The 22,672-nt window shown below is 49.0% G+C and overlaps 1 protein-coding gene across 1 annotated transcript in view; it reads right to left on the bottom strand.

The window, feature by feature from the left end:
• LOC311106927 (midasin-like) overlaps positions 1–22,672 on the bottom strand; it is a 62,885-nt gene that overhangs the window by 11,026 nt on the left and 29,187 nt on the right. The window contains exons 37-87 of the mRNA XM_084149320.1: positions 22,118–22,240; positions 21,769–21,966; positions 21,547–21,654; positions 20,906–21,094; positions 20,712–20,801; positions 20,293–20,556; positions 19,716–19,983; positions 19,158–19,317; positions 18,762–18,878; positions 18,472–18,680; positions 18,178–18,326; positions 17,757–17,956; positions 17,389–17,618; positions 17,072–17,185; positions 16,750–16,879; positions 16,423–16,529; positions 16,097–16,230; positions 15,756–15,916; positions 15,371–15,491; positions 14,884–15,097; positions 14,545–14,788; positions 14,187–14,310; positions 13,854–14,021; positions 13,346–13,560; positions 12,733–13,138; positions 12,452–12,564; positions 11,634–12,303; positions 11,340–11,501; positions 9,825–10,107; positions 9,360–9,598; positions 9,019–9,114; positions 8,418–8,512; positions 7,897–8,021; positions 7,500–7,661; positions 7,191–7,374; positions 6,610–6,793; positions 6,201–6,354; positions 5,671–5,817; positions 5,429–5,555; positions 4,937–5,042; positions 4,591–4,706; positions 3,938–4,342; positions 3,481–3,707; positions 3,153–3,290; positions 2,695–2,876; positions 2,293–2,454; positions 1,943–2,080; positions 1,601–1,739; positions 1,182–1,360; positions 921–1,052; positions 603–747 (exon numbers count right to left, since the gene is read on the bottom strand). Of these exons, the coding sequence (XP_084005446.1) occupies positions 603–747; positions 921–1,052; positions 1,182–1,360; positions 1,601–1,739; positions 1,943–2,080; positions 2,293–2,454; positions 2,695–2,876; positions 3,153–3,290; positions 3,481–3,707; positions 3,938–4,342; positions 4,591–4,706; positions 4,937–5,042; positions 5,429–5,555; positions 5,671–5,817; positions 6,201–6,354; positions 6,610–6,793; positions 7,191–7,374; positions 7,500–7,661; positions 7,897–8,021; positions 8,418–8,512; positions 9,019–9,114; positions 9,360–9,598; positions 9,825–10,107; positions 11,340–11,501; positions 11,634–12,303; positions 12,452–12,564; positions 12,733–13,138; positions 13,346–13,560; positions 13,854–14,021; positions 14,187–14,310; positions 14,545–14,788; positions 14,884–15,097; positions 15,371–15,491; positions 15,756–15,916; positions 16,097–16,230; positions 16,423–16,529; positions 16,750–16,879; positions 17,072–17,185; positions 17,389–17,618; positions 17,757–17,956; positions 18,178–18,326; positions 18,472–18,680; positions 18,762–18,878; positions 19,158–19,317; positions 19,716–19,983; positions 20,293–20,556; positions 20,712–20,801; positions 20,906–21,094; positions 21,547–21,654; positions 21,769–21,966; positions 22,118–22,240 (9,253 nt within the window). The remainder of the gene's footprint in view (positions 1–602; positions 748–920; positions 1,053–1,181; positions 1,361–1,600; positions 1,740–1,942; positions 2,081–2,292; positions 2,455–2,694; positions 2,877–3,152; positions 3,291–3,480; positions 3,708–3,937; positions 4,343–4,590; positions 4,707–4,936; positions 5,043–5,428; positions 5,556–5,670; positions 5,818–6,200; positions 6,355–6,609; positions 6,794–7,190; positions 7,375–7,499; positions 7,662–7,896; positions 8,022–8,417; positions 8,513–9,018; positions 9,115–9,359; positions 9,599–9,824; positions 10,108–11,339; positions 11,502–11,633; positions 12,304–12,451; positions 12,565–12,732; positions 13,139–13,345; positions 13,561–13,853; positions 14,022–14,186; positions 14,311–14,544; positions 14,789–14,883; positions 15,098–15,370; positions 15,492–15,755; positions 15,917–16,096; positions 16,231–16,422; positions 16,530–16,749; positions 16,880–17,071; positions 17,186–17,388; positions 17,619–17,756; positions 17,957–18,177; positions 18,327–18,471; positions 18,681–18,761; positions 18,879–19,157; positions 19,318–19,715; positions 19,984–20,292; positions 20,557–20,711; positions 20,802–20,905; positions 21,095–21,546; positions 21,655–21,768; positions 21,967–22,117; positions 22,241–22,672) is intronic.

Here is a 22,672-nt window from a genome sequence, read left to right as displayed (position 1 = left end):
GGGGCAGTAAAGTTAAAAACATGTTTATCCCGTTTTTTTATTTTAAAAGACATTTCCACATGGAGGTCAAGATAATACTGAAATTGATAATGCCCTTTTTGAGTGAGTGCTATTTGGAGAAAAATAATTCAGGTGGGATGGAATTTTTGGCCCACATCATGTCACAATGTGATCTGATTATAATAGACCAATGACTGTTCATCTGGGTAAGGGGTTGGGCTCTAGATCTATCAGCCAATCAGGGCTATGTATGTGAATAACATTTGTTTCCTAACACCCACACGATCAGACTGAGCATTTCAAGGGCCAAAGGAGGCTCAGGGAAATATATGATAAAAAATATATATTGGAGTTATTTTTATTAAATAAACACAAAGTGATTTATTAGACAAAGCGATGATTTAAAAATACAATTACAAAGACTGCATGGGGGATTTAATTAAGCTTGCCGGGCACAATGGACCCAGTGGAATAGTCTCAAAGTACAAACCCTGCCTACCTGGCAGTCCAACACAAAGTATTTGAAAGAAGACAAATAATATTTGAACCCAAGTATGTTCCTCTCCTCCCCTGTTGACCCTTCAACCTTACTGAAGCCTCACCCTCTCCCTCTCCATCCCCCTCGTCCCCGGCCTCCTCCTCCTCCTGGTCCAGGTTGAGTTCATCAGGCAGGTCCATGGCCTCCGGGTCAGGCTTCTTCTCCTGCTTCCCGTGGTACGGGTCCACCTCGTTCTCATCAAACTCCCGCTGGAACACACACACACAGAAAAACTCAAATCAGATACGGTCTGGCAGTCCTGCTAAAACACACCTAACTACAGCCTGAGATTTAGTGGCCGCATGCTCATTACACAGCCAGGGATAGTTTGACCAAACTACTGGTCTTTCTAAGTGAACATTGTTTCCTAGTTAAAGCTTACCTCGTCCCCTTGTTCGTGGATCTTCTCCTTATCCTCTTCGTCCAACTCTTGGTCTTGATCGTCTTTGTTCTTGTCTTTGTTGGGATCTGCTGCATCCAGGTTGTCGTCCTTGGCGACCAGTTCTGATTCCCCCTGAAGACAAACAGAAGAACAATTACTAAACAACGAATACAGTAGCATGCTGACTGGTCGCAAGTGGCAGATACTGCACTCTCGGTCAGATATTTCAACACAGTTTCATCTAATTCTTCCTCCCTGTACCTGGTCCATTCCTTGGCCTGACTCCTCCTCCTTGTCACTGCCCTCCTCCTCTTCATCATCCTCATCATCACCCCACATCCTCTCATCCAGCGTGTCCGTCTGGCCCTCGCCTAGGTCACCCATCTTCTTATCCAGATCTTCATCCTCCTCTTTGTCAGACTCCTCCTCGTCATCCTCACCTGAAAAGGAACAACCAACAGCGCTTTGCGATGTGAGACCAGGGTTGGCTTTATTAGGGCATGCAACAGAAAACAGTTTAAAGCGTTTTGCAACAGACAATGAAAATTTGTGTTTTTATTGGACAGATTCGAGGTAGTCAATGTTTCAGTCTATTTTCTCCCGTTGGTGCCTAATGAACATGACCCAGGAGAAAGTTCAGACTGCCATGAGGCTGTGTGTTAAGAGGTCTGTCTTCCCACCTGGCTCTTGCTGGTCTCCATCATGCATCTGGCCGTCAAAGTCCTCGGACATCTCGATGGCGTTGTCCTCCTCCTCAATGTTCTTCTTGTCAGGCTCCTCCTCCTTCTTTTCCTGGCCTTCCTGGAACGTATCCTCCACCTACGACAGAAACATTACAATTTTAGCTAGCAAAACGTTTTAACTTTTGGGCTGAATCCCAACTCTCACCAAGTCAATGTTTTTTACTTAGTCATGAATTGATGTCAGTGGAAGTTAGGCTTCGCCCCTTCATGAGCAACACTACTCAAAAAACATAGATCTTATAATGTCTGCATTAATAATGTCATTCTTGTAGACATCACCTGCTCTTCATTCTCGATCTTGTCGCTAACGTCTTTGGTGCCCTCTCCCTCTCCGATGCCTCCACCCTCGTAGTCGTGGAACTCTGTGGCCCCCTCTCCGTCCCCTCCCTCCATCAGCTCCTGGGGGAGGCAGAAGCCCTGCAGAACAAGACAATAGGACAATCAACAAGAAAAAAAAGTGGCTGTACTGTAGCACCATTGCAGCGTAGGTGACTTACCCAAACAGTAGAAATAAACAGGTACTGAAACTACAGTTTGTGCTAACGTTTTTCACTACTTAAAACGTTTTCACAGAGAACCTTATACTGTGTTTTAAAGCAGATCCCAGTAGAAGGGTTATAGCACACTACCTTCTGGGCTAGCTCCGTGAAGATGCCAGCCAGGACAGAGAGCAGTTTCCCAGTGCTCCTGTGGGCTCCCAGTGACACGGCCAGGTAGTAGCGTACCAGCTCAGAGTACACCCCCAACATGGGCTCCAGACGCACCAGAAGCCTGCACGCCTCACTCAGCTCCTAAACACAGCACAAAGGAGTAAAACAGAAGGTCAATGGTGATATATGAATATCACAAACAAAGCAATCTGAAACAACAGGACATCATCGTTCAGAAAACCTCGGGAGAAAGAATAATGAACTCCTACGGCGACTTTGAAATTATTGGCTACCTTACAGTAGCATTGTGTTTTAGTATTGTATCTCCACTACACTAGAGGGCGGTATAGGCTACAGTATATGCTATGTGACTGCACCCACCTGGAGCTGGTGAGGTGGACAGGAGTCTCTGTGTACTCTGAGTCTCTCCAGTAGCTGTTCCAGTGTGTCGCTGACCTCCCCCAGGGAGAGAGACGCCACCTCTGCTCCTAACTCCTCATCCAGCAGACGGCTCAGGTGACCAGGCTTCAGCAGGTCCTCCTGGGGCTCCTCTTCCTCACCTTCTGGAACAGGCAGATACGACAGGAAATGACATCCCCATTCCCCATCAATGATCAACACACTTTACAGGACGCTAGGATTGATCATGTTAACAAATCTTGGCCCAGTTTCACTCCGGCTTGCTTTTTTAGACAGGTAGTTCTCCTACAGTTCTCCGACAATAACCACACAAGGACACAAAGCAAAGTCCCAGTTTCAGTCTGTTTTCTTCTGTTTGGTGCCTAGCGAATACGACCCAGGTGTGTTATTGGAGGCAGACAGCAGGAGTCTCTCCTCACCTCTCTTGGTGTCTGTCTGCTGTTCTCCCTGCTGCTCCCCCTCCCTCCTCTTCACCAGGGTCTGCACGGAAACCAGCAGAGTGTTGATGGCGTTCTCAAGTTCAGCAGAGAACTCTGAGCGAAATGTTTGCTGGTAACCTGAGAGAAAAGAGAAAATTATTTGAACAATGTAATAACAATGTAATACAATTTGAACACCAGTGTAATACCATTGGAATACCATTTGTTCTATGATGGCGTCTGCGCAGGATTACTTCTGATGTAGAAAAGGGCATTATAATCTACATGTGACTGATCGATTGACTAAGCATGATCGGTCTGTTTTCACCTGTGTGTGCGTGGCCCAGGGAGAGTAGCTGGGTCTTCCAGGTGGTGAACTCCATCAGGGTGGCCTCCACCTCTCCTCTGACGTACTGCAAGCCCCGGGTCAGGCCAGGCTGGGTGTCGACCGTGCCCTCGTGGGCGGTGGGGGTGAACAGCTGCTCCACCATGGGCATCTGTGCCGCCACGGAACCCAGCCGGTCATAGCCAGAGCAACACACAGAGAAGTGGCTCCTGAGGAAATGAGGAGGAGGGAGGGTTAGCAAATGAGCATGAATGGGAAGGAATATTCACATAATGGTTCAATTATTAAATGATCTAACAAGATCAAAATCAACCATTGATTTCAATGTAGAGGATATCTAAAAAGACATGAAGACCAAAGCTTAATGCTCTTATCTGTGTTAAGTGTCTGTGTAATGCTATCAGTATTCCTAATGCTATCTTGTGCTCCTAGGCCTTACCAGGAGTGCAGCGCCCCCTGTGTGGACTGCAGTGCCACTGCATCCAGCTCCTCCTTCAGGCTCCGGGTTTGACCCAGCATGTCCGCCACGCGCTGGCTCAGCTGGCTCCAGGCCGGGTCTCCCCTTCTCAGCAGACACCCAGGGGGCTGCCTCTGAGATGCCAGGGGGGACGGGCACCTCAGGGTGGGCTCCCTCTGCCCGCCTGACCCGTCAGTCTGCTGGGGTCCCTCAGGGCAACACTGCAGCAGCCAGGAGAGCTGTTGGAGGAGGGTGGCACACTGCGCCGCCAGGCCCTGGGCCTTGATCACCCAGCCCTGGAGAGAAGCCTGGGGGGGAAGGCCACCAGCGGCCTCACTGTGGGACTGGAGGTTAGCCTGGATGCCCTGAACACTGACTGTTAGCCTCCTGTATGTGTTAGAGAGGATACAAGCCAAAAAGAGTGTTAGAAGGACAACTACAGATAGAGATACTCAAGTTGTCTTCCAAATAGAACCCTATTCCCTATATAGTGCACTACTTTTGACTAGGACGCTATGGGGAATAAGGTGCCATATAGGGTATAGGGTGCCATTTTGGACACAGTCATACTAAGAGATACACAACTCTATCCAAATTGTAAGTTCTGAGGTGTAAGGTTAGAGGTTAAGGTTCACCTGTGGTGGACCCACTGCTCTGTGAGCTTGGCCATGCGTCGCCTCTGTCTGAGCAGCAGCTTGAACAGATGGGAGGAGAAGCCTCGGCAACGATCAATGTTCCCAATCCCCAGCTCCTGGAACACATACACACAGTTAAAAATATCAGACACCAATTTCAAATTGCGGCACACACTTTTTCATATTTGCTAAGTCAGACGCGTTAAGACCATGGATATCCTATAATTTGGCAGTAATTCAATGGTTTAGACCCCATTTAGTGACAACATTTAGAACACACAAAATAACCGATATTTCTCAATCGCAATAAAGTCAATCTGTTGGTCATTCCTTCTCAGTATTTCACCTTAGCAGCGCTCTGAAGAGCAGTCATCATGGCCGTTCTGCGGGCCCACGAGCGGTAGAAATACTTCTGACAGCCGTCCCACGCGGCGTTCATCTCAGTAAACAAACTGAAACAGACACAGTTCCATGCCACAGTCAACCAGCTACTCCATGACGTACTGCACAGCTATTCAATGACGTACTGCACAGCTAGTGGTAGCTTAGTGGTTAAGAGCATTGTGCCAGTAACCGAAAGGTCGCTGGTTCTAATCCCCGAGCCGAATAGGTGAAAAATCTGTAGATGTGCCCTTGAGCAAGGCACTTAACCCTAATTGCTCCTGTAAGTCGCTCTGGATAAGAGCATCTGCTAAATGACTAAAATATAAAAATGTACTGCACAGCTATTCAATGACGTACTGCACAGCTATTCAATGACATACTGCACAGCATCTCAAAGTGTAATATTTCAGGTGTGGTGTCTGTGTAGCAACCAGGTGGGTGCGTCTTGTCTTACGTGTTCTCGGCCTGCTCCTGGGTCCTGACTGCAGAAAGGGCAGTCTGCAGCTCCAGCGGCTGCAGACACAGGGTCTCCTCTGGGTCCGCTGTCCTGTTCCAGTTCAGGCCCTTACGGTAGGACAGACCTGCACAGAGACAGTTGCACAGTCAGTAAACCCCAGTCATATAGGTCTACAGTATCAGTGTTTTACCACACTGACATAAGCTTGGGATATAAAAAGTCTATGTAGAGGGACTCACCGATCTCAGTCAGCATCTTGAAGAGGTCAGACAGGGCTCTCTGCTTCTGCTGGAGGATGTGTTTGACCTCTGACTTCTGCTTCTCCTTCTCAGCTTTCAGGTCAATCGTGAGGCTCTGGAGGTCACGCAGGTTACTGATAATCTCCCCTAAAATAAAAACAAATATCTTAGTCAAAATTATAATCAGAGGGATTTTTCCACAATCTAATCCGAGGTAGCCCCCCGTGTAGCTCAGTTGGTAGAGCATGGCGTTTGCGACGCCAGGGTTGTGGGTTCGATTCCCACGGGGGGCCAGTATGAAAATGTATGCACTCACTAACTGTAAGTCGCTCTGGATAAGAGCGTCTGCTAAATTACTAAAACGTAAATGTAATATAAATGTAGTAGAACTTTAGAAAACATTTCTCATCCAAAGCCTTTGATACCGTTGTTTTTCTCATTGTCATTCATGATGGATTCTCAGCGAGGCAGTACAAGCAGACATTTCTCATCTAAAACCTGTGAGGCCATAGTTTTTCTCCAGCTCTTACCGGTGAAGACGTCCAGGTCCTCAGAGAGCTCGAGCAGAGGGTTCTTCTTCACCAGGGTCACACACATCTTCCTCATCTTCCTGGTGAGGAGGGGCAGGCGGCCCTGCAGAGACGAGGGCTCCACGCCTGCCAGGCCCTCCTCTGGGGTCTCACTCTGGAACACACAGTATGTCAAGCACAGTCATTGCCAACATCATACCAATGTACTGAAGGAGCTCTTTGTGGATAGCGATCCTGGTCCAAACTGTCATTTTATGAGTCAGAACAATAACGTTTTTGTGTCAGAACAAGTGTCGGAACAGAACATTGATGCTGATACCATGGTATACATGCCGTATTGACATTGTATATTATTGACACTTGTCTGTTTGATGCGAGTGATTGTGGCTAGAGGGGGTTTGTACTGCACCTGTAGGTCTCTGGCCTTGCCAGGGAGGGCGTTCTTCAGGGCATGGTGAATCCTGTGCAGTGGGGTGTTCTCTTGGTTGGCATCCACACTGTCCAGGCTAGCACTGCTGCCCTGCTCCATCAATGCCGGGGCACACGGCCCACTCAGCGCTGCCTCAAACTTCTTCACAAACTTAAACAGGGTGCTGGGAAACCATGAGAGTGGTGGATATTTAAGCAATAAGGCCCGAGGGGGTGTGGTATATTGCCAATATACCACGGCTAAGGGCTGTTCTTAGGCACGACGCAATGCGGCCCTTAGCCGTGGTATATTGGCCATATACCACAAACCCCTGAGGTGCCTTATTGCTATTATAAACTGGTTACCAATGTAATTAGAGCAGTAAAAATAAATGTTTTGTCATACCGTGGTATACAGTCTGATATACCACGGCTGTCGGCCAATCAGCGTTCAGGGATCGAACCACCCAGTCTATAATGTAATGTATTTACTGCATTGGGTTCAAGCTCCAAAAGGTATGGTGTAACGGTCATTTTTTGTAAACAAGAAAATGAGGATTATTTATTAACAGGCAATCTTACCGATGGGTCTTGTCCACCGACTGTTTGATGGACCAGAAACTGACGTCGTTCCACTTGGAGATCTTCACAAAGTCCTTGAGCTCCTTCTCAATGGGCTGGCGGAGCTGAGTGACTTTGGTCTGGATGCATTCTGAGAACTGTGAGTAGTACTTGTGCAGATTCCATAGGAGACTGCAGAGAGGTTCTGTGAAAGCAGGAAGGATTTCCTATTCAGAACTACAGCTGCATGTCTAAAAGGTGAACACCAAGTCAACTGACTTAGTGCAGACTACTGTGTATCTGTAAAGGTGACGCTGGGTTGGGTCCCACCTTGTCCGTGCTGGCTGGGGGCCAGGAGGATGTGGCAGTGGAAGCTGAGCAGAATGGCCAGCCGCGTGTGGTACTCCCCTAGGGTGGAACCCTCCATGAAGGCCTGCAGCGTGGACGACACCGTGGACAGGGACAGACTCTCCAGAGACAGATCGCCCTCTACTGGAGACAACACAGAGGACAGGGAGAGTTAGCTGGGTAAGATACAGTTCTTCCTAATACTCCAGTTCATTAGGCCATGCAATGGAAAACGCTTCATTTTCCCCCCCAACAGAAACAAAAAATGTTTGTTTCTTATTGGACAGGTCCAGGTAGTCCCTTCCTGTTTTAGTCTGTTTTCTTCCGTTTGGTATCTTATGAATGTGATCCAACGTTATTATCAATGTGCAATAGGTACCTGTGCTGGTGCCCATCCTCTGCTCCTCCAGATACCTCTCAACCAGCTGGTAGAGTGAGAACCAGTGCTTGGTGGATCTCTCTGTGTGACGCTTCAAGGCATTGTCCAGACTGCTGGACCAACAGCTGTTGATGCGTATAAAGAAAGAAAAGAAAATAACTTAAAGTCTAGTGCAGGGTTCTTCAATTCCGGTCCTGGAGGGCCAAAACACTTCTGTTTTTTATTTCTACCTGGTAGTTAATTGCACTCACCTGGTGTCCCAGGTCTGAATTAGCCCCTGATTAGAAGGAGAGGATGAAAAACAGAGGTGTTTCGGCCCTCCAGGACCGGAATTGAAGAACCCTGGTCTAGTGGCTTGTGTGAAACTGGATCCATTTTTCGCCCATAGTGTTAAAATGCAGGCTAATTGCTCACCAAGAGTCTACACTACAATAACTCTAACCCAAAATGATATTATATTTTTAAAAGGTAATAGTATCATAACCAGGATTATAACCCTGCCTGTTGTTTCCGTTTCTTACTTGAGCTCCAGTTTGCGCCACTGGATGATGAGGTTAGTGACAGGCTCCAGCTCCCTCCTCAGAGAGACCTTGCGGCTGGCGTTGTTCTCCCAGTCCTGAGGAGGGCAAAGGGGGTTAGGATAGAACAGGGTTAGCGCCATTGATGGAAGACATGGGCTGCGTCCCAAATGGCACCCTATTGCCTTTTTAAGGCACTACTTTTGACTAGGGCTATAGGGAATAGGGTGCCACTTGGGACACATCTATAGGGAGTGTGTATGGAGCCTTCCCTGGGAGAGCTAGCCATATTTACATTTCACGTTTTAGTCATTTAGCAGACGCTCTTATCTAGAGCGACTTACAGGAGCAATTGGGGTTAAGTGCCTTGCGCACATCTCCAGATTTTTCCACTAGTCGGCTCTGAGATTCGAACCAGCGACCTTTCGGTTACTGGCCCAACGCTCTTAACCGCTAGGCTACCTGCCGCCACTGGATAGCCTTGCCACATATCTGTTTGTACGGTCTTGCCAACTCCTATGGTCACGACAGCACAAACATACTGCATCTAGGACCAGGCTAAGAGAGGGAGAAAAACAGCAGTGGTGGTGGCAGGAGGACTCACCTGGGCTTTGCTGAGCAGGATCTCCAGGCCGTTGAGGAACTTGGCCAGTGGGCTGGCCAGACTGAAGGCCATGATCCTCTCCATGACCACCGTCAACTGGAACAGAGAGACAGACACAGCAACACTAAACACCTGAATGCTTACTGACACTGGTGGAAGGACTCATTAGCCTATGTTTAATTCTCTCTTGTGAAAGCCTTATGTTCCACACAGGAATTAAGTGGATTAGGTAATAAGTAAGTAATATTCATTTAAAATAGCACTCAACTAAGAACAGCAAACCCTTACTAGGAGATATGAGATACTTATAAGCCCATAGGTTGGGTCACACTCATGGTTACCTGCACTAGGGCAGGGTGCTCAGGCCACTCCTCCAGCCTCTGTCTGACGGCCAGGGCCAGCTGTTCCAGTACTGGCAGACACAGGCGGGCCTCACTCATGTTGGGCTGCTGGTAGAAGTCATAGGGCCCGTCTGGCTGGAGGGTCAGGCCTTCGGGCCCCGGGGTCCCCTGAACCGTGTTCTGGAGCAGGGCGCTGAGGAGCAGCTGGGTGCCTGTCATCTGCTGGTCCATCTCAGAGTCTAAGGGCCACAAGGGGGAAATACAGTTTTAGACAAAGTCATAATGTCTTAAAACAGCAAACAGTAGAGTTATGGAAATATTCTAAAGAGAAGAGCAGGATTCAGGTAAATCATAGGATAACATACTGTAGGTAGGGCTTAAAAGTCCCAACACCTGTCCATTTCAGACGTTGTGTAATTGTATAGATATGCATACAGACATGGCATGACTAAGTGTACTACCCACCCATGAGATGGTAGAAGCGTGACATCACAGGGGCTGTGGTCTGATAGGAGGAGACCAGAGCTCGGATGTGATCTCTGCTGTGATTGGCTGGAGCACTGGCCTGGTACCACAGTGATTGGGTGTAGCCCAGACAGAGGCGTTGATGGACCTGTACCACAGTGTTCATACAGGCTGGAGACAGGAAGCCAGCCTCGCTGGGATCCTCTGTCACTTCCTCCTCCTCTGGCTCTCCTCTGTCTGCCGGTCCTTCCAGACTGGGCTGGGCAGTGATGTCAGCAAAGTCCTGAGGCGAGAGAGATAAGAGAAAGTGATAGAGAGAGAGCGTTATAGAGAGAGAGAGAGAGCGTTATAGAGAGAGAGAGCGTTATAGAGAGAGAGAGAGCGTTATAGAGAGAGAGAGCGTTATAGAGAGAGAGAGAGAGAGCGTTATAGAGAGAGAGAGAGAGCGTTATAGAGAGAGAGAGCGTTATAGAGAGAGAGAGAGCGTTATAGAGAGAGAGAGAGCGTTATAGAGAGAGAGAGAGCGTTATAGAGAGAGAGAGCGTTATAGAGAGAGAGAGAGCGTTATAGAGAGAGAGAGAGAGCGTTATAGAGAGAGAGAGAGAGAGCGTTATAGAGAGAGAGAGAGCGTTATAGAGAGAGAGAGAGAGCGTTATAGAGAGAGAGAGAGAGCATTATAGAGAGAGAGAGAGAGAGAGAGCGTTATAGAGAGAGAGAGAGAGAGCGTTATAGAGAGAGAGAGAGAGAGCGTTATAGAGAGAGAGAGAGAGAGAGAGCGTTATAGAGAGAGAGAGAGCGTTATAGAGAGAGAGAGAGCGTTATAGAGAGAGAGAGCGTTATAGAGAGAGAGAGCGTTATAGAGAGAGAGAGAGCGTTATAGAGAGAGAGAGAGCGTTATAGAGAGAGAGAGCGTTATAGAGAGAGAGAGCGTTATAGAGAGAGAGAGAGCGTTATAGAGAGAGAGAGAGCGTTATAGAGAGAGAGAGCGTTATAGAGAGAGAGAGAGCGTTATAGAGAGAGAGAGAGCGTTATAGAGAGAGAGAGCGTTATAGAGAGAGAGAGAGAGCGTTATAGAGAGAGAGAGAGCGTTATAGAGAGAGAGAGAGCGTTATAGAGAGAGAGAGAGCGTTATAGAGAGAGAGAGAGCGTTATAGAGAGAGAGAGAGCGTTATAGAGAGAGAGAGCGTTATAGAGAGAGAGAGAGCGTTATAGAGAGAGAGAGAGTGTTATAGAGAGAGAGAGCGCGTTATAGAGAGAGAGAGCGTTATAGAGAGAGAGAGAGCGTTATAGAGAGAGAGAGAGCGTTATAGAGAGAGAGAGAGCGTTATAGAGAGAGAGAGCGTTATAGAGAGAGAGAGAGCGTTATAGAGAGAGAGAGAGCGTTATAGAGAGAGAGAGCGTTATAGAGAGCGAGAGAGAGAGCGAGAGAGGCAGGTGAGTTATGGATGCAAAGTTGACAAGGTGATAGTGAAATGTGATAAACCAAAGAGAGATTACATTGGTACTATACCGTACCTTGTTGAACTGGGGGAAGCAGCGTCTGAAGTCTCTCTCCTCTTGCTCGTCCTCGCTCAGTCCCGTTCCGTGGAGTCTGCTTCGGTGGCGGTACAGACTGGCCTCGAGCTGCTCCCTCTCCCGTGCACGTCTCTCCTGCTCGTCCCACTCATTCACCAGAGCCTGGACATATCACATGGCAAACAACATGAACACTGGTTGGTCCACCTGACTATCAACCAATAAGATCAGACCACAAACACCAATCAAAAAGTGGACATCCAATGTTATCCAATCAAAACCTGTGATGCCCACCTGACAGATATGTCTGAAGAGTTTGAGTGTGTCCTGGCTGAGCTGGCCTGTGGAGAGGGCGTGACACTGCAGGTACAGCAGAGCGTTCAGGAGTAACATCCCGGGCTCTGGGACCACTTGATCCAGGTCCTGCTGGGGTAAGAGCTTCCCTAGGCCCCTCAGAACATCCATACACCCCCTGGAGCACAGGTAGTCTGCCCTGGCCAAGTAAGAGGGCAGGCTGGGGGACACAGAGGGGAAGGCCAGCAGGCAGGACACCAGCTTGGGCAGGCCAGGAATGGGGGTGAGGGAGGAGGCCACCTGGGATGCCACCAGCCTCATGCCGTGGCGGAGCTGGAGGATGGCGGTCCTCAGGGGCCCCACCACGTCAGGGTACAGCGGGTACTCCTCCGCCAGCCTCTGGGCGAAGCGGTGCTGCGAGGCCTGCCACACGGCCTCCTCCTTCAGCAGGCCCTGAGTCCCCGACCTGAATTTGGGGCCGCTCCCCTGGAGGGCTTTCAGCAGGTGGGAGAGCAGGTCTTCCACAGCGGCTGGCTGGCCGATGCTGCAGAGGTAGTGCTGCAGCTCCTGGAAGAGCCTGCCGTACTGGGGCTCGTTGGGCCTGCAGGCCTGCTTCCTGGAGAGCTCTGCTATCTGCTCCTTCACCTGCTGCATACGGATCCACAGGTACCTTGCAGACACAGAGACAATTAAGTTTAAAAAGACCCTATCTGGCAAAAACCAGTCAACCAGAACTATCTGTGGCCAAATGCATAATATAGTGCCATGGTGTTTTAGGTCAGACACATTGAGTTTTGATAATGTGGACGGTCGTTCACCTGATGCGAGGATGCTGGAAGCCGTCAGTGGTGCTGCTTTCCTCCAGCTCAGCTCCGGTCAGCAGCTGAGAGGACAGACTGCGTCCTCTCCACTCCTCCTGCAGCAAAGCCAGCTGGGAAAGAGAGGAAGAGGCACCGTCGACGTCACATATAAGAGAACATAATGGATCTCTACTCCAATGTTAAAAAGATAAGAGACTTAATATCTCCTGTCATTACTACTCTCTACTACTGTACAATGTTGAAAGGAATAAGAGACTGCTGCATTGACAGTGGCCCACCTCCTCCTGGGCGTAGTCCAGCTTGTAGGCTCTCTTCACGGCCGGGTCGAAGATGGTCTGTGGGGTCCAGGTCTTAATCTGCAGCAGGCCCATGTTGACCCAGAAGACTCCGGAGCGGACCAGCTGGCTGAAGCCTTGGACGCGGATGGAGCCCTGGACCCTGTTCTGGACAAACTGCTGCAGGCAGGTGAGGAGGGCGTCCAGCAGGCCTTCGGGGAGCAGGTTGGGGGGCAGGAAGTCCCTGAGGGCGGTCTGGACCTCCTGGGCAGCTACCAGAGGGTCCTGGTCCTCCACCAAGCTCTCACAGGTCTCTGTGTAGCCCTCCTGCAGCCCTGGGGGGAGCAGCTCCGACAGGGATTGTAGCTGCCTGCGCAGCACCACACCCTGCAGCCGCAGGTCAGTACTCCTGAGAGAACCGAGAGAGAGAGTGTGAGACAGATAGAGATAATCTAGCCAAATGAAATGAATATGAATAGCGGTCTTATAGACATGCATCAAAACCATAGATTGTGTGCACCACTCTTGATATAGGTAGGGTAAGGAGGTTTTCTACTTATAGTGCCAGCGTTCTATATGTTGTGTATGGTGATTCCTCTCTATGAGCCTGAGGTACCTGAACTCAGCCAGGGCCGGGACAGCCATGTTGTCCCACAGCACGGCGGTGACATCTTGGAGCTGCTCAGTCCTCTCCCTCCACTCCCCCAGGGTGACCCGGGACGAGGATAAGAGGGTTGTCCCCGTGGGGTCCCAACGTCCCCCTGTCTCGCTGCTGCTAAGAACCCCTAACATGCACCTGGACCACACTGCTTTGCTCAGCATGTCAGGACCCTAGAGGTGACACAAGGAGAGTGAGTGAACGCCTCAGTTATGGAAAACGCAAATTCTATTAAAGAATGAACTAATCTTGTCCACCAGCCGGCTCTGTATGTGGTAGCAACTGAGCCTGGGGACAAGGTTAAGAAGTAATATATTGGAATCAGAATGGCAGGAAATTGATTTAAATTCTGTGATGTAAATGGCTCCAAATCCTGATGCACAAATCAAATCAACATCATTGACATCAACACACATTGAGTTTGTTTTGGCAAGCTCTCTAATATCATAGATGTTCCATTAGCTACCATTATTTCAGGTCCCAGAGGTGACTTGGATGATATCATCTGGCCCTCAGGACACATGGGGTCCCACTTCAGCCAGCGCTCGGGGTCAGAGGTCACACTGCTGCTCCACAGGGCCGACAGGGCCTCCGACAGCAGATCACACCACACAAACTGCAGCTCCTCCACAGGCTGGGAGGGGAGATGCAGGCAGGCACCACAGTCAACAACACATGACACAAAACCACATCTTCTGCTCTATGTTTGAGGCACAGGTACAGGAATGTCCTCTTGAAGGACAATACAAATTAATAAATCAATCAATTATACTGAGGGTAAACTGGTTGAACCACTGACCCGGTCACTGCTGAGGAGGAACCAAAGGGGCTGGAGCTGGCTGACGTTCATGGGGGTGGACTGGAGACAGAAGCGCAGGTGTTGGGAGACCTCACGACGCAGGCTGTCCTCTGAATCCCTGTCCCTGTGGACAAAAGTCAACTCTAGTTAGTTATCGATACAACTACATGACACAACAAACTTATTTTTTATGTCATTATTGGTGGTTTTGTGTGATGTTTTTAATATGCCAGAGATGATACATTTGAAACAATAGATACTTTCAGGCATGATTCAAAATCTGATTCAGTAAAGCAAGATAATCCTCCATCCTTCATGAATGTATTTCCTCCGTTGACCCAGTTTGGCCGTCTCTTACCCCTGTGTGAGAGCCAGCTGCAGCAGGTCGGTGCTGAGCCTGAGCTGGTTGAGTACGGCCAGCTCCTCCATGAGTGGCCAGAGCTGGGCCCTGCGGCTGAGCTGCTGTAACACCTCCCTACAGGGAGGGGCACTGTCCCCCTGGTCCCCCTCATCATGCATGGAGGAGTGTACCTCCAGAAGGCCACACAAGGTCATGTGATCCTGCTGCTGCTGTACGCACGACACCAGCCTCTCTAGGACACCTGGGGTCAGGATAGAATGGAATAATTAATAGTTAGACAGACGCAAACACAGACAGACAAAGAGACACATACTTCGCTCTGTAGCACCAGGTTACCTGAGTTCTGGGGCTCTAGCTGGTTGTTGGCTAGCAAGACCAGGCCCCAGGCTTCTAGCAGGCTTTCCTTTGTGTCCAGGCCCAGAGCGGCTCCCTGCAGGCGGACCAGCTCCTGTCTCCACAGAGAGGCTGTGTTGTCCAGCCTCAAGTCGCCCACGTCCAGGGCCCTGCTCAGGACCCTCAGCTGGGAAGCACACTCAGCCACAGACTCCAGCTACGGGAGATGGAGAGGGAGACAGCTTCATATAACATGACGATCTCCTGGAACTCTATCTGATGAAGGTGTCTGACAAATACGTTATTCAATGTTTTTAACTTTGACAATATTTTTATTTTATTTTTTTATATTTTTTATAATGGAGAATTCAACTTCAGAGATCTTCTGGTATCATTTGATTATTTAAGTTAGCACCTCTACTCCACTTGTTTGAGTGCCAATAACAGTTAGGGGAGTGTAAAGGTAGGTAGTGTTTGTGTTTCTCTGTACCTTGAATGGAAGGGGTTTCCCCAGCATCTTCTGGATGCTCTTCAGGGCGGTGGCCATGGTAACAGAGGTGGACAGGACGGTCTGGATGGCAGCTGACACCGTCTGGAGCTCCTGCTGACCACTGGAACAGCAGGATAGAACATGGTTGTTGTCAGTCATTACATTGCAGCCAGAAAACACAAAGTCTGCCTCCCAAATGACCTTTCCCTATATTAGTACACTGGCTCCGGTCAAAAGTAGTGTACAATGTAGGGAATAGGGCACCATTTGGGACGCAGGCAAAACAACTATTACAGTCAAGTCAATGTCATCGATTCTAATGTCCAGAATGTCTATTGGAGGATTCTAATAGTGACTCCTGGGTAAAAAGGAAGGCGGTACTCACTCATGGGTGCCATCTCCCAGTAACAGCTGTGGCAGCCGGAGGATGAGGTGTTTCTGCACCCACTGCCAGTGTAGCGAGAGGACCGACACTCCCTGGGAGTCGGCAGGCAGAGAGTTACACACCTGCCAGAACCGGTCTCTCCACTGCAGCAGCTGCAGGATCTGTGGACACCATAGAGATAATATTTATTACTACCGTTCTATTTCATTCTGTGGTGGACACAACACACAAACAGAAGAAGTTAAGCCAAGGTTGACGACGGTTACTGAATGAGAAAAACTAAAAATGGAACTACAATGACTACTACGGTATTATGACTGTAGTGACTGAGTTCGACGAACCTCGAACATGAGATGGTCAGATATGTAGGGTTGTCCAGATTGCACGGCCTGCAGTGTGAAGGTGTCCCACAGGTCAAAGAAGGAGCGCAGGTGCATCAGCACTGGGTGGGGCAGATGCCCAATGTCCACCGTCCCTTTAACGGTCAAAACAAACACTAATATTAGAACACCAATAATATTAAAACCTTTATATGTGTACAGTGACAAATTACTATATACTTGAACAAGGACTTCCACTGGGTTTTGTTAAACATGGTGTAGTGTACAGTCACCAAGTGAAGATGGAGAAGAAACTCACCTACACTAGTGAATATGTATTTGTGTACCTTTAGAGAAAGCAGTGGCCAGCCTCAATGCACTGTTGTGTGCTGATGTCTTGATAGCGCAGCTCCCCACCGCAGCCCTCTCCTCTCTGTCCATCAACAGTATGATCCTGTAAAGACACACATCACATCCAGGTTACTCAACAACCACAGCCACCATGTAAACCCAGTTACTAAACAGCCAGACTACCGGATGGAGGCTGTGTCCCAAATTGATCCCTATTCCCTATATAAGGCACTCGTTTTGACCAGAGCCCCATATGCCCTGGTCAAAAAGCAGTGCACTATATAGGGAATATGGAGCCATTTGGGACACAGGCAGACACATACCTGTTGGCCACTGCGTTGAGGGCCTCCATGAACTCCATGTACCTCTCCTCGTCCTCAAAGTTACACGTGTTGGCCAGAATGTCCAGGTACTGCTTGTTCCAACGCATGTCCACCAGAATCCTGTAGTCATCTAACAAGAACACAGACATGACCAGCAATGTCAGTTGTTCAATTTGTGAAAAGTAATTGTTTTGATGGGAGTTATGGTATGTAAGATCTGTGAAAAAGAGCTGGAGGGTGTTCCGAAATAGCTGGAGAGTTTGTTTTTTTGTACAATCGGTATATAGAGTATACGTTGAGGAATTGAGTTAGTTTAGCCTACCTGTGCTGTGTGGTTGCAGCAGCTCAGTGAGGCACTTCCCCTTCACAGTCAGCTTGCTGCTGAACATGGCCTTCAGAGCTCTGTTCCCTGCCTCCAGCTGCACCAGCGCCACCTCTGTAAACAACAAACTGATCTCAGAGAGGTCCTTAAGAGTAACATGCACCACATAGACAGACAGCTACAAAGCTCCACTGACCACAGAGTAGTCCCTTGACATAAACAGTAACATAAACCAAATGCACACCCCTGGTAGGTAGCAACAAAGCTCCAAAAAGGATAAAAGCCCTAGGAATAAGGGCAGTGAGTGAGCTCCCTACCAGGGGCGTGTTTGTAGCTCTTGGCTAGGCTGGAGAGCCAGGCGGTACGGAGCATCCAGTCGGAGTGTGAGGCCCTTTCGATGAGCAGCCTGACGGCGGTGGGCAGCAGGCGTAGGGCGTCACCGTCCTCCACCAGGTCCACTACGCCGCCGGAGAACACCAGACCCTCGTGCAGCACTGTCCCGCTCTGAAGCGCCCTCTGGAGGTCACACAGGCTCAGCGGACGGCTCCTGGTGACACACACAGACACAAGTCAAGCTAAACGGTAGTGACAATAAGTCCCGGTAAAACTCTGGGGCCTAGTTCTAACCTGTTTGTCATATGATCAGTAAAAACTCCTGGCCCGACCTGTGACATACGAGTCTCACCTCTTGCCCTGCATGCTGAGCGTGTTGAGGCAGAAGGAGAGGACCTGTCCGTCGCGGAGGACCGAGGAGAAGCAGGAGTCCTCCGTGGATAGCAGGGCAGAGGGGAAGCCATCGGGCCACACCCCGGCACACAGCAGTCCGCTGCCCCAGTCCTCTGTGTCCAGGATGGACAGGTGCCGCTCAATCACCTCCTGGGCTTGCTGGAACAAACAGAGCATAGGACAAAACATGTCAAGCTTATAAATATTATATAATATGACAATAAAAGTCGTATTGGACAGTGGGATGTCACTACACAGATCTAGACTGGTCGGCAGGGTATGCTACATCACAGAGTAACAGGGAGAGGCTGATTGACTGAGGGTAGCAGTGAGAGTTTTAAACAGTGTTCTATAATAGACAAGCTGGTGTTGGTTGGTACCCGTTGGCTGGCGTTGGTGCGTTGGCAGAGGGAGTAAGCCTCCCCACAGGCGTGCTGCAGGGCACTGGGCAGGTCCACCCCTCTCTGCAGCTGGCAGGACAGCAGGGCTGCAGCGTGGAGCAGGGAGGAGACACATGACGCAGGGGAGTCTGGATGGACAGAGAGAGAGATTCATATGGATACCATCTATGGACACCTTTCATTTGAAGAAACAAGCAAGTTGCCAACCCCAGCTGACATCTAACTGATATCCGACTTCATTTGGAGAGGTTTCTCTCAGTGCCCAGTGCTCACCCCAGATGGTAGCTTTGAGGTCGGTGTGTATCTCGATCAGCAGGTCACACACACAGTCTCCGGTCACCCCAGTGGTGTGGAGCACAGTCTTCAGGTCCAGCGTGTCCCAGCAGACGCCCTCGTGTTCCCCTGGGATGTAGATCTCCACCCCTCGGTTCCTCATGGCTCTGGAGATCTGTCCATGGACTGGGTCCATGGTCAGGAACAACCTAAAGGAGATGGGAGACATGATGAGTTGAGACTGGACTATCCAAACAGAGTGTGTGTGTGTGTAATCCTTTGTATTTTACCTGAAGTTGGGGTGTGGGGTGATGGAGGGTGTGGTTCCGTCGATGACCCCGCGCTCGTTGATGGTCAGACAGCCGCCGGGCTCCAGCAGGGCATTCAGACGGTCCAACACAGAGGGACTTAACACAAACATAACAGCCATTTACCACACGTCTACCATCTGCAACACACTCTGGTGGCATCCTGCATCAGACCAATGGTTAACTCAGACCAAGGGTTTCAGGAACTACCTAAGAAATATAGCGGTATCATTTCCTTCAATGAGATCATTTCAGATTCAGGCCCTGGTTCTGCTAAAGGCCTAATCTACCTTAAATGACAAATGTAGTGTTATTATTAGCTTTATTGTGATCATTTCAGATGCAGGTCCTAGTCATGCCATTGGCTGCATTTCTCACCTGCAAAAGTTGACGTTGTCCATGAGCAGCCAATCCCCAGCCTGTAGGGCCTGCACCAGCATGCCGTCCAGCCACTCAAAGCCTCCGTTACTCCAGCCGTCCTGCAGCTGGGCCAGACGCTCCTTCAGCAGGGTGAAGTCCATCTGCAGCTTGGACATGTCTTGAGGGAGGGTGGGGACACAGAACATAGAGTTTACACTACTCACCCAGAGTTTATCACATGAAGACGGGGAGATCTTTTCCTCTAGCAACGACACGTGCTGTGAGCAAAATGTTATGGTTCGTTTTCCCACAGCGCCTGTGTAGAACGACCTAGTGTAGAACGAACTAGTGTAGAACGACCCATTAGCACCCAAATGTACTACTTACTTCAAACATTTCATTAAATCACTACCCATACACTCCGTCACCATGATTCTAGTGATAGTCTGTTCCAGAGGGAGCTGCCTGGTCCTGACATTACCTGTAGGAAGATGTAATTGTCCGATGCATTTGTGATGTACCTTCCTGCCTGTTTGTGTTCTTCAATAAAAAATAAAGTTGACAAAAATACATTACCTGTGAACACCTTGAGTTTGGTGTTAAGCTTCTGCAGGAGGAGGATGATGACCTCCAGTTTGTTGAGTGCCTCCGAGGTCACTGTCCCCCCGGTCCTCTCCAGCCCCTCCTCCTTCAGCCAGCGGTAGAACAGGCTCCAGGTCTTCAACAGGAACTCTGTATCCTGCACCCCCGCCCCGTCCAGCGACATCAGACCCCGCCGCGTCACCATGGCAACGATGTAGTCCACGTTCTCCAGCACCTGCTGCCAGGGCCGCACGATGTCCACCTGGAAAAGAAACCGACCCAACTCAACGCTCTTGAAAAGGAAAGGGAGCCAACCCAACCCGTGCTGCAATCCCAACTCAACCAGCACTATAATTCAACACTCAATACTAAAAGCTCACAAATGCTACAAAGAACTTACCCTACAAAGAAGCGTGTTTGACTAAATTGCAGTTGGACTGCACAGAATCACTGATCTACAAATCACCTTGCATTCCTAATTGCTACTCATTATGTGTCTTGATCACATAACCATTCTGCTCATCACCTTGCTCAAAATGATCCTCGCAAAAGTCTCTCTGTGATTGGTTACCTGCTCGAACCCTCCCAGCAGCTCGGTGGTGTCCATGGCGCTGTTCATGGCCATGACGCGGAGGCGGTGTCCGGTGAGCAGAGCCAGGAGGCGCACCAGGCTAGTCTTTCCGCTGGCCGTGGGGCCAACCAGCACTGCCATCCAGCCCATCTCCACACACTTCATCAGGGATTCCAGGGGCCGCAGCGCCTGGTGGGTGATGGACAGAGGAGGGTCCAGGGCCACAGGGGCTCCTCCGCTACGCTGGAGCACAGAGAAGCCCACCTGGATGAGAGGGAGAGAGGAGGAGGACAGAGAGGAAGGTCAACTCACTGCCTCGATAATTAGCTCTGAATGACACCATGTTATCAGTACGATCAAAACATTTATTGATAATATCTTTCAACCGAAAATTGGATGGAGTTCGCAACATGACAGACCTGCAAATTGAGTGGAGTGATGTGGAATTGTCTTGATCCGGTGTAGGGCTCAAAGTCCTCACCAAACACCTTCCTGAACACAGACAGCACCTGAAGACAACACACAAAACACGTCAAGAGATAAAAAAGAAAGTTTGAACACAAACCCACCAAGTAAAGGTACTACATATGTACAGGAGTTGTAGTCTACATACCTGGGCTTTGTCTGCCTCGGTCCTCATCCTGTCAGCGTACACCAACCCCACATGCTGCCCCGGGTTGAAGAACCCTGGTGATTGGTCGGTCTGCATCAGCTGACACCAGCGGAACATGTCACGCAGGTTGAACTCCCAGGGGCCTCCTCTCTGACCCCACTTCCTCTCCACAGACACCTCATGGACCAGCTGTGAGAAAATAAGAATACAACAGAACTTTGTCCATCAAAACATAATATTTTTACTGTCTGTTTTTTAGGGGAACAGTGTTAAAGAATGTGAGTGGCTGGGCAAATTGGTGTTTAAGACAGCAAAAAAGGACTAGGAGAAATATGGTGGCCAACACTGAAATGGGGGGGGGGGAGCTTAGTCACTTCATGACATTACAGAGGGGACAGTTAAAGTGGAAAAGTCCTCAACATAAATCAGAGGGACTATAGTGACCCATTTGACAAGGACATAGTGTTTTTGGTCACTTTGCCATGCACTAAATGTGAGGAACATCGGCCGCTGCTCTACAGGCTGGTGGGCATTGTCCTTGGCTGGCACAGTGAGGTCAAATATGGACACATGTCACCTCCCCAATGGTCAACGGTCACAGAGCCAAAAAACTGTCAGTGTAACAGGACTGCTCTACCTACCCGGTTGTTGAACTGCACCATTTTAGAGATGATCTGATTGTCAATGTTCGGGAAGATGGAGTCACCTATGAATTCCATGTCCTCACTGGTCAGTTGATCCACAAACACCTGAGAAAATAGGTGAAATGTCAGTTTATTTCCCCAAATGACTAAAATATATTCAATCAACCATAATATTTATTACATAATATATCTAAAAAACACTAGCTCTTTATCACTTACCTGAGTGAATCTGTTGAGGAAGGATTTGGGCAGGCCCTTGCGCCCCCCTCCTTGTGTGAAGGGGTTCTGGCAGCCAAAGATCTTGGTCTTCTCGTGTTGCACCTGGAAGCTCATGCCCAGCTCTGGGATGTAGATCTCAGCACGGTGGTCAAAGCAGGCGTTTAACCCCTCCAGGACTGACTGTGATGCCAAGTTTAACTACACAGAAAAACACAGAAAAATAGACGTGTCATAAAATCTCATTCTTCTCCAAACTTTTCTGTGGTCCCACGAAATTTCACCTAAAACAACACAAATTCAAGTAAGTTTATACAAATGTCTATTTGCTGGTGAGTTAATGAGCCCCCACCTCATCCAGGACAATCCAGTGTCCAGCCTTCAGTCCAGCCAGGAGAGGGCCATCCCGCCATGCAAACTCTCCCCCTTTTCCTCCCTCCACAGGCAGGTCGGTCCCAAACAGGTCTGTCACATCCTGTCAGGAAATGAAATGACATCATATATAGGTTAAAAGTGCTTCCACTTGTCCATTACTGTGTTGTTAATTCCTCGCTCATTTAATTTCACAATCGTATAAATTTATAACAGTACGACAATATGACAATAACATGTACCTGAAGTTGAAAGTTCAAAAATGACATAATAATACTATACAGTGGGTATAGAAAGTCACCACCCCCTTTCAAAATGTTCACCTTTTGTTGCCTTACAGCCTGAAATGAAAACACATAAAATCAGACTTTTTCCCGGCTTTATTTACACACAGTAACCCACAATATCCAAGTGAAAAATAAAATCTAAAAAAAACGCTGAAAATTAAAACAGTAAAATACCTTATTTAGATAAGTGAACACCCCCCCAGAGTTAATACTTGGTGGAACCACCTTTTGCTTGAATTACAGCCATG

This window comes from Coregonus lavaretus (assembly GCF_964263955.1).
Source record: "Coregonus lavaretus genome assembly, chromosome: 31".
In the NCBI taxonomy this organism is placed as follows: Eukaryota; Metazoa; Chordata; class Actinopteri; order Salmoniformes; family Salmonidae; genus Coregonus; species Coregonus lavaretus.
The sequence above is the reverse complement of the archived record's forward strand: the minus strand, read 5'-3'. Positions and strand labels throughout refer to the sequence as shown.